General features: G+C 42.6%; 1 protein-coding gene across 1 annotated transcript; it reads left to right on the top strand.

The window, feature by feature from the left end:
* The first annotated feature begins 324 nt into the window (after positions 1-324).
* On the top strand, positions 325-10991 carry HRG (histidine rich glycoprotein). Its single transcript, XM_032482617.1, has 7 exons — positions 325-585; positions 2471-2587; positions 4078-4168; positions 5302-5468; positions 6439-6519; positions 8427-8525; positions 9803-10991. The coding sequence occupies exons 1-7, from the start codon at positions 394-396 to the stop codon at positions 10580-10582; spliced, it is 1527 nt and encodes a 508-aa protein (XP_032338508.1). The 5' UTR covers positions 325-393; the 3' UTR covers positions 10583-10991.
* The last annotated feature ends 2143 nt before the right edge of the window (positions 10992-13134 follow it).

Below are 13134 nucleotides of genomic sequence, written 5' to 3'. Positions count from 1 at the left end.
AAAGAGCAGAATGATGGTGGAAATTTCTGGTTGGCAGATGAAGGAAAATTATTTCTAACTCCACCTCCCACACTAATGTAGGCAGTGCTTGTGGTCAAAAACACACTTTGGATCTGCTACCTACTAGAAACATCCAGATCGGTGCAGATCCCAGTTTTAGCCACTCCCCGGTGGCATGTCTCACCTTTCTGTTCCCAGGACCTAGTAATCATTCACAGCATGTTGACAGATACTTTAACCAGGGGTCAAGGTGAACATCCCCGGTTATACAACAAAAATGTTGAAATACTTTGTTTAAACAATTGTGTGTGTGTGTGTGTGTTTTGGAAAATCTGTATAAACATCTCTGCTGTGGTATCGCAGAGCAAGGGATGGTTTTCCCATTTTAACAACATGAAGTTACTCCCTGCAGCACTGCCTTTGGTCCTGCTGGTCACTCTGCGGTGTTCCTCCGCTGTGAGTCCCACAGACTGCAATGATGCTGAGCCTGTGGCTCGGAAGGCTCTAGACCTGATCAATAAAGGACGACGGGATGGTTACCTCTTCCAGTTGCTGCGGGTCGCTGATGCCCACTTGGACAAAGCGGTGAGGAATGGCCCCTGGCAGAGCTGAGTGGGAGGTGACGTACCAGGGGCAAATATGATTCTGGTCCCCGAGCCTGTCGCTTTGCACAGTGGACTGGCTTTGGTCAGGGCTGTCTGTTTCATTTCCGAGTTGCTCTAACTGTTCTTTTCCCCCTCAAACTAATGTTTGGCATTAGTATTTCCTTAACTCTGAACCAGCCTATAAGTACTTATAAGCACTTCTGTGGAGCCCAATCAAATGCTAAGCCCTTAAAAGAGAAAGATTAGAATAAACCATGGGCCTTGCTCTCAAGGAAATCCTAAGTGGCTCACATGCACACGTAGGTGAACTGTGTAGGACAGGATGTCTTCAAGTGACCGAGTGAGTGGTATAGATGCTGGAATGATCTGATGAAAGGAGATCTATTAAGATGGGATGGGAGAGGGCTTCAACTGGGTCCTGAGGAATGAGCAGGATTTGAATAGGACGATGGCCTTGGTAACGGCATCCCAGAAGAATTCCAGGCATACCGCCTCTGTGTGGGGAGGGAATCAGGAAGGAAGGTGTTAGGGACCAATTGAACAGAAGCAGGGGGTCTCCAGAAGTTCTCTGTGAGCTTGGGAGCAGCCATCATCTTGGAAGAGAGACTGTAGGCTTATCTTGAAGAGAGCAAGCCTGTTCTTTCCACTTAAATTATATGCTCATTTTGGAGTGGATTTGAGGGCTTGATGGATATTATGGAGGGAGGCCTCCCTCTCCATCGCCTCAAAAAATAACCTACCCTTTGGTAGGACCACTGAAATCAGGGAGGCTAGACCATGGGGAACCAAAGAGGACAAGCAGAGACATTTATACTTGCTAAAATGTTAGAGAGAGAGGCATGAAAGGTTGCAGAGAACAAGAGTGCAGGAATTCAGGATTCAGCTAACAATTTAGTGACCATCAGTCCCATTCCAGGCTCTCTGTCACCAGATGAATTGGCATAGTGCTACCTCTGAGTGGGAATTTGGAGGGTGGGTGAGAGGGCTCACCGTGTGCCTAGGGAGATGGAGGCAGGTGGCAGGGACACAAACTAGGAGCTACTTCACGTGTTCAGGAACGAGGACATGAGGACCAGCCCCAGGCAATGGGAATTAGGGCAATGAGAGTGAAGAAAAGACGAGAGATGTTTCAAAGAAAGACCATTTAAGGTCTGGTGACCGGACAGTCTTTAAAGACTAAGCCAAAGCTAAAGACGAAGAAGAAGCAATAAATATAATGGTGTCATGGACCAGACAAGGGAAGTTGAGGGGGGGAGTTGGTTTGTAAGAGAAGAGGGTGAATTTAGCTTTGGGCAAGTTGAAATCAAGGCAAGAAATCCAAGTTCAGGAATAGAGCTGCATGAGAGGATACAACCACACACCCAGACTGGAGGCCACGACGTGGCTGCCATCACACATTCTAGGCTGGTACCTTCAACACCTCCGTCCAAACCAACACTGCTTTGTAGTGACGGCTTTTGGAAATTCATGGGCAAGGGGAGGGGATAGATCAAGTGGTAGAGCGCATGCTTATCATACATGAGGGCCTGGGTTCAATCCCCAGTTCCTCCTCCAAAAATAACCCAATTACCTCCCCCCACAAAAATCAACAAAAAATAAAATAAATAAAATCAAGCCCCTTCTCTCAAAAAAAAAAAAAAAATTCAAGGGCAGAAGCAACATCGTGACCAGTTAAACAGAACATTTGGAAGTAACACTTTGAACTTTTTATTTACATAAACAGATCAAATGACACAAAGGTAGGACATATGCAATGACTTGCAGAGGAGCAGGAACTCCATTTAAGAAATAAAGAGATTGTTTTTATTGAAGAAGCTCTGAGCTCCCACGTGCCACTCACCCACTGTTTTCTTGGCGTTTCCCAGGAATCCATAGCGGTCTATTATTTAGTCTTGGACGTGAAAGAATCTGACTGCCCGGTCCTAAGCAGGAAACACTGGGATGACTGTGAGCTAGATTTTTCTAGACGTCCATCTGACATAGTAAGTAAACCAGGTACAGTTCTCTTCCTCTTAGCGTTCTTGGCTTCTGTCTGTTCTGCTCGCCCAGGGCAGCCGCACACCGGGGCTACCAAGTAAAAGAGTAAGAGCAGCTTCTGCCCTTGACTCATGAAGACTCTGTTAACCTTCAGTAATATTTCTTGAGAGCCATCCCCGGGAACTCAGTTCAAGATAAGTCAGTGGGGTTTGTGGCCCTTGCGATAGCACGACCAGCTGTGAGACCGTGGACAAATCACCTAACGTCTAGGAACCTATGAACTTTTAACTGTGTCCTATGAATACTGGTCCCACTCACACAAATGACCAAAGGGCTTAGTTGCAGTCAGCACGAGGAATAGGGTCTTGTTCTGCACACTGCACGTGGGTACTCGGATCCCAGGCTCTCTGCCACAGGAGGAGGACACACGATGAAACTGAGCACAGACATAAGGTTTCAGTTCCGGAAAATAAGACGTTTACATACACAGGAGTGTGAACATTTTTTTCCTCTTGAAAATGGGATATGGCCGTGACCTATTTAAACAGTTTCTCCAGGGTCCTCCTGAGGGTTTGGATGCTTATAGCATCCAGCTCGCGGAAACATACTAAGAAAATACAGGTTTCGACAGAGGATTTGGTGAGAGAAAGTACAAATAAATTTTAAATGGATAGTAGGAGTATGTTGCCTCATTTTTTTCTCACATCATGCAATTTAAATTTTAATATTTGCTCATAAAAACAGCTTTATAGATATAGTTCATACACCATTAAATTCACCCTTGTAAAGTGTACAATTGAATGGTTTTTCGTATATTCACAGAGTTGTTTGACCGTCACTACTATGTAATCGCACTCCATTTTCACCATCCCAGAAAGAAACCCTCCCATAAGTATTCCTCTTCATTGACCTCTCCCTCCATCCTCTGCAACCAATAATCTGCTTTCTGCCTCCATGGATTTGCCTATTCTGGACATTCCATGTAACCGGAATCACACAACATGTGGCCTTTTGTGTCTGCCTTCTTTCATTTAGCATAAGGTTTCCAAGGTTCATCTGTGTTGGAACAATTGTCAACTTCATTCCTTTTATGCCAGAATAATCTTCCATTTTATGGACATATCATATCGTGTTTATCCATTCTTTTGTTAATGGACATTTGTGTATTTTCCACTTTTTTGTTACTTGTGAATAATGCTACTATGAACATTGGTGGTATTAGCTTGTTTGTTTTGTTTTTTTTTTAAACATTTCTTTAATTGAAGTATAGCGGAATTATAATATTGTATTAGTTTCTGGTGTCCAGCATAGTGATTCAGTTATACATACATATATATATTTTTTGTGTGTTCTTTCTCATTACAAGTTACTTCAAGTCGTTGACTACAGTTCCCTGTGCTGTACAGCGGGACCTGTTGCTGCCTCACTGTTTTGTTCGCTCATATTCAGCCTGAGGAAAGCAGGATGCAGTAACCTAGGCCCCTCTTTCTTACAGGTGATCGGACAGTGTAAGGTGATAGCTACAACATGTTTGGATGAATCTCAGGATCTCAGAGTGAATGACTTTAACTGCACCACAAGTTCTGGTATGGTCATCTGTTAAAACTCCAATTAATTCTAAATTAATATAAGACTCAGTCACACAGTGGTGTTCCTCATAGAAGACTGTGACGTGCAGATCAGGAATCTTCCTGCCCTTATGGACTCCGTTATTGCTTGCTCTCTTGAGGAGAGAAAGGAGAAGGATTTCCCCTGTTACTGGCATAGCTTCCTTTAAATAAATTCAATATATAAAAGTAGAAATTTGCAAGAGGCTCTGAGGCATCATGGTAGAGAAAGGAGGCGCTGGAGTCAGATACATGTGCATTTTAATCCCGACCTAATTACTTACGAGGTGTGTGGTCTTGAGGGCACGTTACTTAACCTCGTCAAGCTTTCCTCCTTTGTGAAATGAAGATCATAATAGAATTATCCCTTCGGGTACTTCTCAGAATGAAATAAGGTCTATGTAATACACTTGGCAAAACACTTAGCTCTCGAGTATTGACTTCAGCATCTGGAAGTTGTACATATGGTATCTCATTTATTCTCACAAGACTATGAAGTAAAGATTATGATACTTTCTGTTTTAGTAAAATAACTGAGGCTCAAAGAGATTCAATGACCTGACCTCGGAAACACAGTCAAAGTGTGGCTGGACTATTCCATCAGTGTGGACTCTAAATTCCATGCCCTTTTAATTTATTTTTTCAAAAAGAATTATCACAGAATTCCTTTTACACTAGTAAGTCTTAACATGGTTCAATATACAAAAATTCAACAGCCGTGCAACTCCCTCAGGAGGTTGCCTTGAAGAAAGATTGAGCTGTGTCCCCTCTCTCTCTCTGGGCAAAACTTTATCTTCACGATGCCTCTCTCTGCTTGGCTTGAACAGGAAGAGTTCACTGAAATATTAACATTTTGAGTATTGGGGGGCATCACGATAGGGGTCACAAGAGACACTTGACCATCAGAAGGATCTGGGTTTAAGTTTAGTGCTGCTACTGATCGGCTGATTTGATCTTGGACAAGATACTTAACTTTTCTAACCCTCAATTTGTTCATCTGTAAAATGGAAGCTATTGTTATTCTCACAACCATGTTTATAAATATTAAGTCCCAGTGTCCGTATTGCTGCTTCCAACCCAGTAACTGCAAAGCTGCCAACTTCTTTCTCCAGTCTCCTCGGCACTGGCCAACACTAAAGACAGTCCAGTACTCTTCGATTTCTTTGAGGACACTGAGCTCTACAGAGAAGAAGCTGACAAAGCTCTGGAGAAGTACAAAAAGGAGAATAGTGACTTTGCCTCTTTCAGAGTGGACCAAGTGAAGAGAGTTTCAAGAGCGGTGAGTCCCCACTCAGGTTTAGCTAGAGTCTGAGGGCCCAGGCTCCAACCCAGCGGTGGAAACTCAGCAGCACCGACCCTCCCGCTGGCCTCACTCAGCAGCTGCCTTTTGAATAGAGACCCCTGTTGCAGCCTCCACTGACAGGACTGCCCTCAGTTTTTGGAGTTGTAGGGAGGTGTGAATATCTAACAGGGAAAAGGGAAAACCCAAATAAGAAAGAGGGCAAGACAGAAGTGCGTAATAGGGTGATGAGTCATTAAAATCATCTGGTCTGAACCTCCTTGTATTATGATGGAAAACCGAGGCTCAGAGCTCCTATCTCCCACAGCCAGCGGTGTGACTGGAGCTAGACAGTTCTGCTCCCAGTCTAGGGACCTGAGTGCTTCCCACCCAGAGTCGTCTCGTAGCGCAGTTAGTTGATGTCTGTCATGCATTTTGAAAACACAAAGTTAAATAGAGCATGGTGCCTACAAGCAATGGAATGAATACAATGCAACTCTTAAAAACCATGTTTTGGAGGTATATGCACTGGAAAGAGCTTCAAGATAAGTTGCTAAAGGAAAAAGCAGGCTGTAGAACAATACTTAGACTATGAGCCCATTCATATTAAATAATTAGGTATATCTGTGTGTGGGCAACAAACAGGAAAACGCTGGAAGGAGAAACCCGTCAAATGGGTGACAGTGGTACCTCTGAGAAGGAGGGGTTGGGGTGCAGGAAGGACGATTTTTTTCACACTGTGCTTGATTACATCTGTATTATTTTACCTTTTCAATGAAATAGTATTCACCTTACCTATCACTCTTGTGACAGATTTGTAAAAGGCAGAGGATATAAGAAAAATGGCTCGTACTGGGGATTTTGAATTCTCATGGTGCTTTACAGTATATTGGACAGTAGGAATCTACTGCTTTTTTTTTTTTTTAAACGTTTCACATTCCTGAAACGTCTTTGATCCAATTTGTTCCAGAGAGGAGAAGAGAGAACCAATTACTACGTGGACTTCTCAGTGAGGAACTGCTCCAGATACCACTTTCCAGGGTACTTTCATGTGAGTAGAATAAGCATACGTGAAATACTGGGGAACATTCAGAGACTACTTACTTCGTGCCGGGCACCCTTCTGAGTGCTTTACATATGTGCACGTATTAACTCCACCTTCACCCAATGAAATAGATGGTTTTATTCCTGATTTACAGATGGGGAAACTGAGGGACAGACAAGTGAATCATGAGAATATAATTTATATTATATATGACATATACCTAAACTTAATTTTTTTACCCATTAGGATTAAAGATGTAGCGAAAACTAATAACTAGCTTGTATTAAGTATGAACTGATACCTGGGGGTGGGTGCGGGTTTAGCTTAGTGGTAGAGCGTGTTCTTAACATACACAGGGTCCTGGGTTCAATCCCCAGTACTGCCATTTAAATAAATAACCTATTCCTCCTCCCCTGAAAAGAAACAATTAAATTAAAAACAAAAAAGAACTGACACCCAAGGGTGCTTTCACCACTTCACCTCATTTACTCCGGACAGTGACCCATCTGACAATTGAGGTGGTAACTGAGGCTCAGCAAAGTCAGGATCCTGCTTGATGTTCATAACCCAGCTGAGATTAGCATCCAGTCCTCTAGATGCTTGGTCCCGTGGGAGCATTCCCCTAATCACTTATACATTGAAACTCTGGTACCTGCAGGAGGGTCTTGACACTTGGCATTCAGAGTTTGCAAACCACATATATTATTGCCTCATTGGAGCCCTATGACAACCCCTCTGAGGAGAAGCTAGTGTCTGCCTCTGTTTCCCTGGGACAGAAGGGCCTAGAAATTTAAACACTTACCTAAAGGCACTTAGCTGGAAAGTATTAGGACACAGGATTTGAATGGTGGCTTCTGATTTCAAGTCCAGGATTTTTCTGATGTTTGGTAACACATTCTACAGGACTGAAAGAAAGGAGGCAGTCATCAGTACCTTTTCCGGCTGTTCGACTTTTCAGACTGAAACAGTTCTATAGTCCTGCTGAGTAGCTACCAGAAAAGACACCTCCTCCCCAACTCCCATCCCCACAAGCCCCTTTCTTGGTGTGGGGAATGTGAACTCGCGCGGAAACATGGCGGATGTTGGAGATGAGGATCTCGAGCCTAAGTGTTCTCCAGCATCATCTCACTTAATTAAGCCTCTCGCAGCCTGTGAGTAGTTAGTATGATAAAACGAGTGTTTTACAAAAACTAAGTTTCAGAAATTTTATGTAACTCCCTTAAACTCACAACTAGTAAACGGTGAAGCCAGGATTAACATAGGTCTGTCCGATTCCAAAACTGTACTCAGAATCTCAGTGCTTAAAAGTCTCTTTTAAGAAAGAGTTCTCTTCTGGTCCTAATCTAACTTTGACAGCTGAGTGTAGGGGCCTCTGGGACATAGGCATGCCAGCCACTTGTAGCCTTGGAACTCAGGATAGGGTCAGCAGACCGTCACTTTGACAGGGTCTGTGCAATCCTACATTTATACTGGCTCCTTCCTTTCCAGCACTTTCCTCCAAGAAGCCAGATGAAGTTGTGCAAATACTTCTTCTACATCACTCTTCACTCTCTCTAGGCCCAGGCAACTCAGGTCTTCAAGTTGAAGGCTGGCCTGGAGGCAAGGCATCAATGACATGGTGCTCCTCCCACAGCCCCTGGGGAAGCCCAGCACTGGAGACCATTCGTGGAAGACCACAGCAACTGGGAATGAAACCCACTGGAACCTGCGCTTTCCCCAAAGTGTTGACTAGGAAAGATGGTTAAATAGCTGATGGGGAGATTTGATAATATTACCCAGATTTTTCTAAAGCCTGTCTTCCTCTCCCAAATGTCTGGAAGTTCAAGACAAGAACTGGGCATCTTCATACCACCTGCACACACATGCTCAAATACACACACAGAGACACTAGCAGGTTTCTGTCTTCTTTGTAGGTCTTTGGATTCTGCAGAGCATATTTATCCTATGATGCAGAAGCCTTTGACTTGGCACCCCAAAACATTGTCATAAACTGTGAAGTCTTCAACCCTAAGGTGGGTACCTAAGTAGCCTTTGTCATGAGCAATGCCAAATTAAGTGCTGTTTTCACACACATAGTATATTTGGTTCTTATGGCTCTTTGTGTGTAGTATGTATGTGTGTGTGTGTGAGAGAGAGAGATGAAGGATGATGGGGAGGAGAAATACAGAGAGAATAGGCCCCAGGGGAAAGTATAGGTGCTGGTATGACACAAAAAGAATGAAATTTTTTCTAAGAATTGGGGAGGGATAATATTTGCCAGAAAAGTAAAATCATAACCAATTCAAGCAGCCTTTGATGAACTTGAAAGTGGCCTTGGAGTCAGGACTCCAGGGCTGACTCTTAATAATTTCTGGCTTTTATTAATAGGCATAGAACCTAAGAAGAATGAATGAACTTAAAATTTACTATATAAAGGTATATGAAATAAGATTCAAAACAATATTTTACATAGGTCCCAGACAGCTTTATTCTAAACCAAGATATCCTTCACAGAGTTTTGTTTTTGTTTTGTTTTATTTTTTGGTTGAGGGGGTGGTACTTAGGTTTGTTTGTTTGTTTGTTTGTTTGTTAATTATTTATGTATTTAATGGAGGTGCTGGGGATTGAATCCAGGACCTCGTGCATGCTAGGCATCACTCTATCACTGAGCTATACCTCCCTCTCACAGTATTTTTGATATCAGCAAAAAGAACAAACAAACAAAAACTGACCATGATCCAAATGTCCATGTACCAAACCAAAAAAAAAAAAAAAAAAAGGAAGAGAACAGGTTTGAACATGGTTCCATAAATTTCTTTAAAATTAAAATCTAAACAAGAAGAAATAAGAAGAGGTGACATGCTTATCCTTTAGAAAGAGATCTTTCTACCATAAAGCCTCAACTCTCTTGAGAATATAAATTATAAAGCACTAGTTTCCCAAATGTTGGTCCACAGATGAGTACCATTCTATAGTATAATTTCACCAGTTTATGTTGAAATGAGAAGAAGAAGAAGAAGATGACATTTATTCCATCAAAAGGACCATCCTTAAATCTGAGATTACCTTTCTGACTCTTCGGTTACCAAGATATTATTCCTATTGTGAAATAATGATGGTGGTAGATGATAGTTTTGTTTGTATTTAAAATGCCAACTTGGCTAGATAAGAATTTGAGGAACCCTTTTTTGGTATCCTACTTTTAAAATTAATTGTAGAATTTAAAAGTGTGGGAGCCATTGGTCTAAATTAAACATCTAACTTCTTTTGTGTTACATGATGATATACACTTTATTGTGTCCTTCACCAGGAGCACCATTTGAGCCATCCCCTCCACTCTGGTGAGCATGAACATCCTCCTGCTGACAGGCCTCCATTTAAGCCTGGTGGACCTAGAGGTCACCGTCATCCCTGTAAGCCACATGAATTTGGATGCCCACCTCCTCTAGAAGGCAAAAGTCACTCAGGCAGACCACCATTTCCAGCAGGACCTCCTCCACCATTTCCAGCAGGACCTCCTCCACCATTTCCCCCTCCAGAGTTAAGATGCCGTCACCCTTACTTTGGCACCAATGGGGCCCATGGACCCCCTCATAATTATAGTTCAAGTGAGCATCATCCCTATGGACACCGTCCCCATGGACACCATCCCCATGGACACCACCCCCATGGACACCGTCCCCATGGACACCATCCCCATGGACACCATCCCCATGGACACCATCCCCATGGCCATGATTTCCATGACCATGGACCCTGTGACCCACCACCCCATAACCAAGGTCCCGAAGACCACCATCGCCGTGGCCCACCGCCTAGGCACTCAGGAGAAAGAGGTCCAGGTAAAGGACATTTTCCCTTCCATTGGAGACAAATTGGATATGTTCACCGACTCCCTCCACTAAAGACAGGTGAAGTTCTTCCTCTTCCCGGAGCCAATTTTCCCAGCTTCTCATTGCCAAACCACAATAATCCCCTACAACCAGAGATTCAGCCCTTTCCTCAATCAGCCTCTGAATCATGTCCAGGGACATTCAACAATGAATTTCTACACATCTCAAAGTTTTTTGCATATACATCTCTAAAATAAAATCTGATGTCCTTGATTGGGGCAAAATGAATCATGTTCTGAATTAGAACCATAAATAAAATGTGACCAGTAATAAATGCAAAATTACAAGTGATTGTAAACTTACTTTCATACTAAGGATGGGGCAAAATGTGAGTGGGAGAGGAAACAGCATGAGAAGAGAGAGACAAACAGAAAGAAGAGGAAAGATCTCAGTGCTACAGATTAGAAGTTAATTCCATCACTGACTACCATACCACTTGAGCAAATCTCTGACCCTCAGAATTTCTTTCTTTCCTGGACTTACCTCCTTTAATTCTAGAATCTTTCCTCTACTAGTTCCTATGCTGCAGCGGGGCATGCCAAGGAGGGATGTATTCTCACTTAAAGGAGTATCCGATAAAAGTGACCCAAATTCTCTTCTACTTGTTTTTACTAGTCCTCTCAATTTCCTTTCGGAAAAACAAGTTCTCTACTCAGTTATGAAGGAAACAAAGCTCGTGCTGTAAATTGCGAAAAAGACTACAAGCAGGAATCGTGACCATAAATTCAGGTGCACAGAAAATATCACTTTATTTTAAGAATAAATTAATTTCTATTTCAGGTTGCCATCCTCACTGAGCTAACAGGGAGTGGTAGGAGTTCCTGCTACTCTGCTCACAAAGTGGTGCCACGGTGTTTGGGTGGTGGGCATGAGAAAGAGGTCTGATTCTTTATCACTGGTCCTCCAGGTCCCCCTGCTGAGAAATGTTCACATCCCTCTTTAGTTCTAGCTTATCTGCTACTTCTGTATCAAACTGGGGATATACGAAGTCTCTGTAAGACCACTAACAGAAATGACTGCCAAGAGATACCAAATGGCGTTCTCTCCCTGAGATCTTGCTGCCTTCCAGGCGACATCTCCAGAAAGCAGGGCAGAGGTGTTCTCTGCTTCAGAAGTCTTCTGTTCTTCTCATAGCTTCTCCCCAGGCTAGGGGCTCTGTCATCTCAGATAACTTCTCTTTATTCATTTTCACTGTCAAAGGAATCTTTTCTATACTGGAATCCTCCTTCTTTTCCCTTCTTCCCAAATCAGGGCTCAAGCATTTAGACACAGGCTAATAAGACTTTAGATTCTCTCTGCTTGACTTGGTGATGCAGTTTCAGGTGCGTGGTGATGACAAAAGGTAGATTCTAAAGGGATGGGTGAGGTGTTGGGGGGAAAAGTTAAAGGTGAAAGAGACTTGGGTAAGTTCTTAGGCTGGGAAAACGGAGGGGCCTGCAAAGATGGAGAAGCTGGAGCTGGGAGAGTGAGGAGATGGCTGAAGGGGCATAGTCCAGGAGGATGTGGAAGGGAATACAAGGCTGATCATGGTGATGTTGCAAGTGAGGAGTCAAAAACAGGGCTTGGAAGAAGGTGATCAATAGATACAAGCTTCAGTTTAAGATATGTGAGTACCAGGGTGCTTGTACAACATGGTGACTCTCGTTAACACTGCTCTGTGATATATAGGAAAGTTGTTAAGAGAATAGATTCTAAGAGTTCTCAGCACAAGCAGAATTTTTTTTCCTTTCTTTTTATTGTATCTGTATGAGATGATGAATATTAACTAAATATTGTGATAATTTCATGATATTTGTAAATCAAAGCATCATGCTGTATACCTTAAACTTATACAGTGATGTATGCCAGTTATTTCTCAATAAAACTAAAAAAGAAATTTAAAACACTGGAGTTGGCAGTGTATCCAGGCAATGTAATAAATAGAAAAGAATGTGACTTTGGAGGAGGCCGATCTGGGTTGTAATCCCAGTCCCACAATTTACTGATTACAAGATATTAAGAAAGTAATTAAACCTCTTTGGGCTTCATCTTTCTTCTCTAAAAAAAGCGGTAGTGGTGGCAGAAGCATTTGTGTAGTGTTTTATAATTTTTATAAAGCCTTTTCTCAAAGGTTGCTTGAGTTATTAAAAATATTACCCAGAAAATATAGAACTGAATGCTCTCAATTCATTTCAGTTAAAAGCAGTCATAATAGGCAAACACAGTTTCTGCAGGTGAATAACGGAGTAAGAAACAACTCCCGCTTTAGGGATGTTACATTGTGCTAGAGGTTTAGACCACACACCATTGATTGCTCCTTTTCTAGATTTTTTGGTTACATTATATAAAATGTATATGAATGTTTCTTTAATGTTTGTTATAATTAGTAAATTGTGGGACTGGGATTAGAACCCAGATCAGTGTCCTTCAAAGTCACATTCTTTCCCATCCTTTATACTCCTGTATACACTGCCAAGTCCTGTTGTAACCGAGCAGGACCCTTTGGGGCTTTCCCGGGACACACCACCCCAGACCCAATGTCCTCTGCCTACCTCTTCTTTGGTCTCCTAGATCTTCCCTGAGTTCCAAAGAGCAGAATCAAACAGTTATGGGCTAGGGATGTAAGGGAATGCAGAAACAAAGGAAAAGCAAGCCCAACATAGTCTTTTCCATGATTATTAGCTTAAACTAATGCCTCGATTTATGACCCCAAACTGTCCTGCAGCTTCCACCAGCTGGCCTTAAAACTGACGACACTGGGAGGGTCAGT

The sequence above is a fragment of the Camelus ferus genome, chromosome 1 (genome assembly GCF_009834535.1).
Source record: "Camelus ferus isolate YT-003-E chromosome 1, BCGSAC_Cfer_1.0, whole genome shotgun sequence".
Taxonomy (NCBI): domain Eukaryota; kingdom Metazoa; phylum Chordata; class Mammalia; order Artiodactyla; family Camelidae; genus Camelus; species Camelus ferus.
Note: the sequence above shows the minus strand (reverse complement) of the source record. Positions and strands in the feature narration are given on the sequence as shown.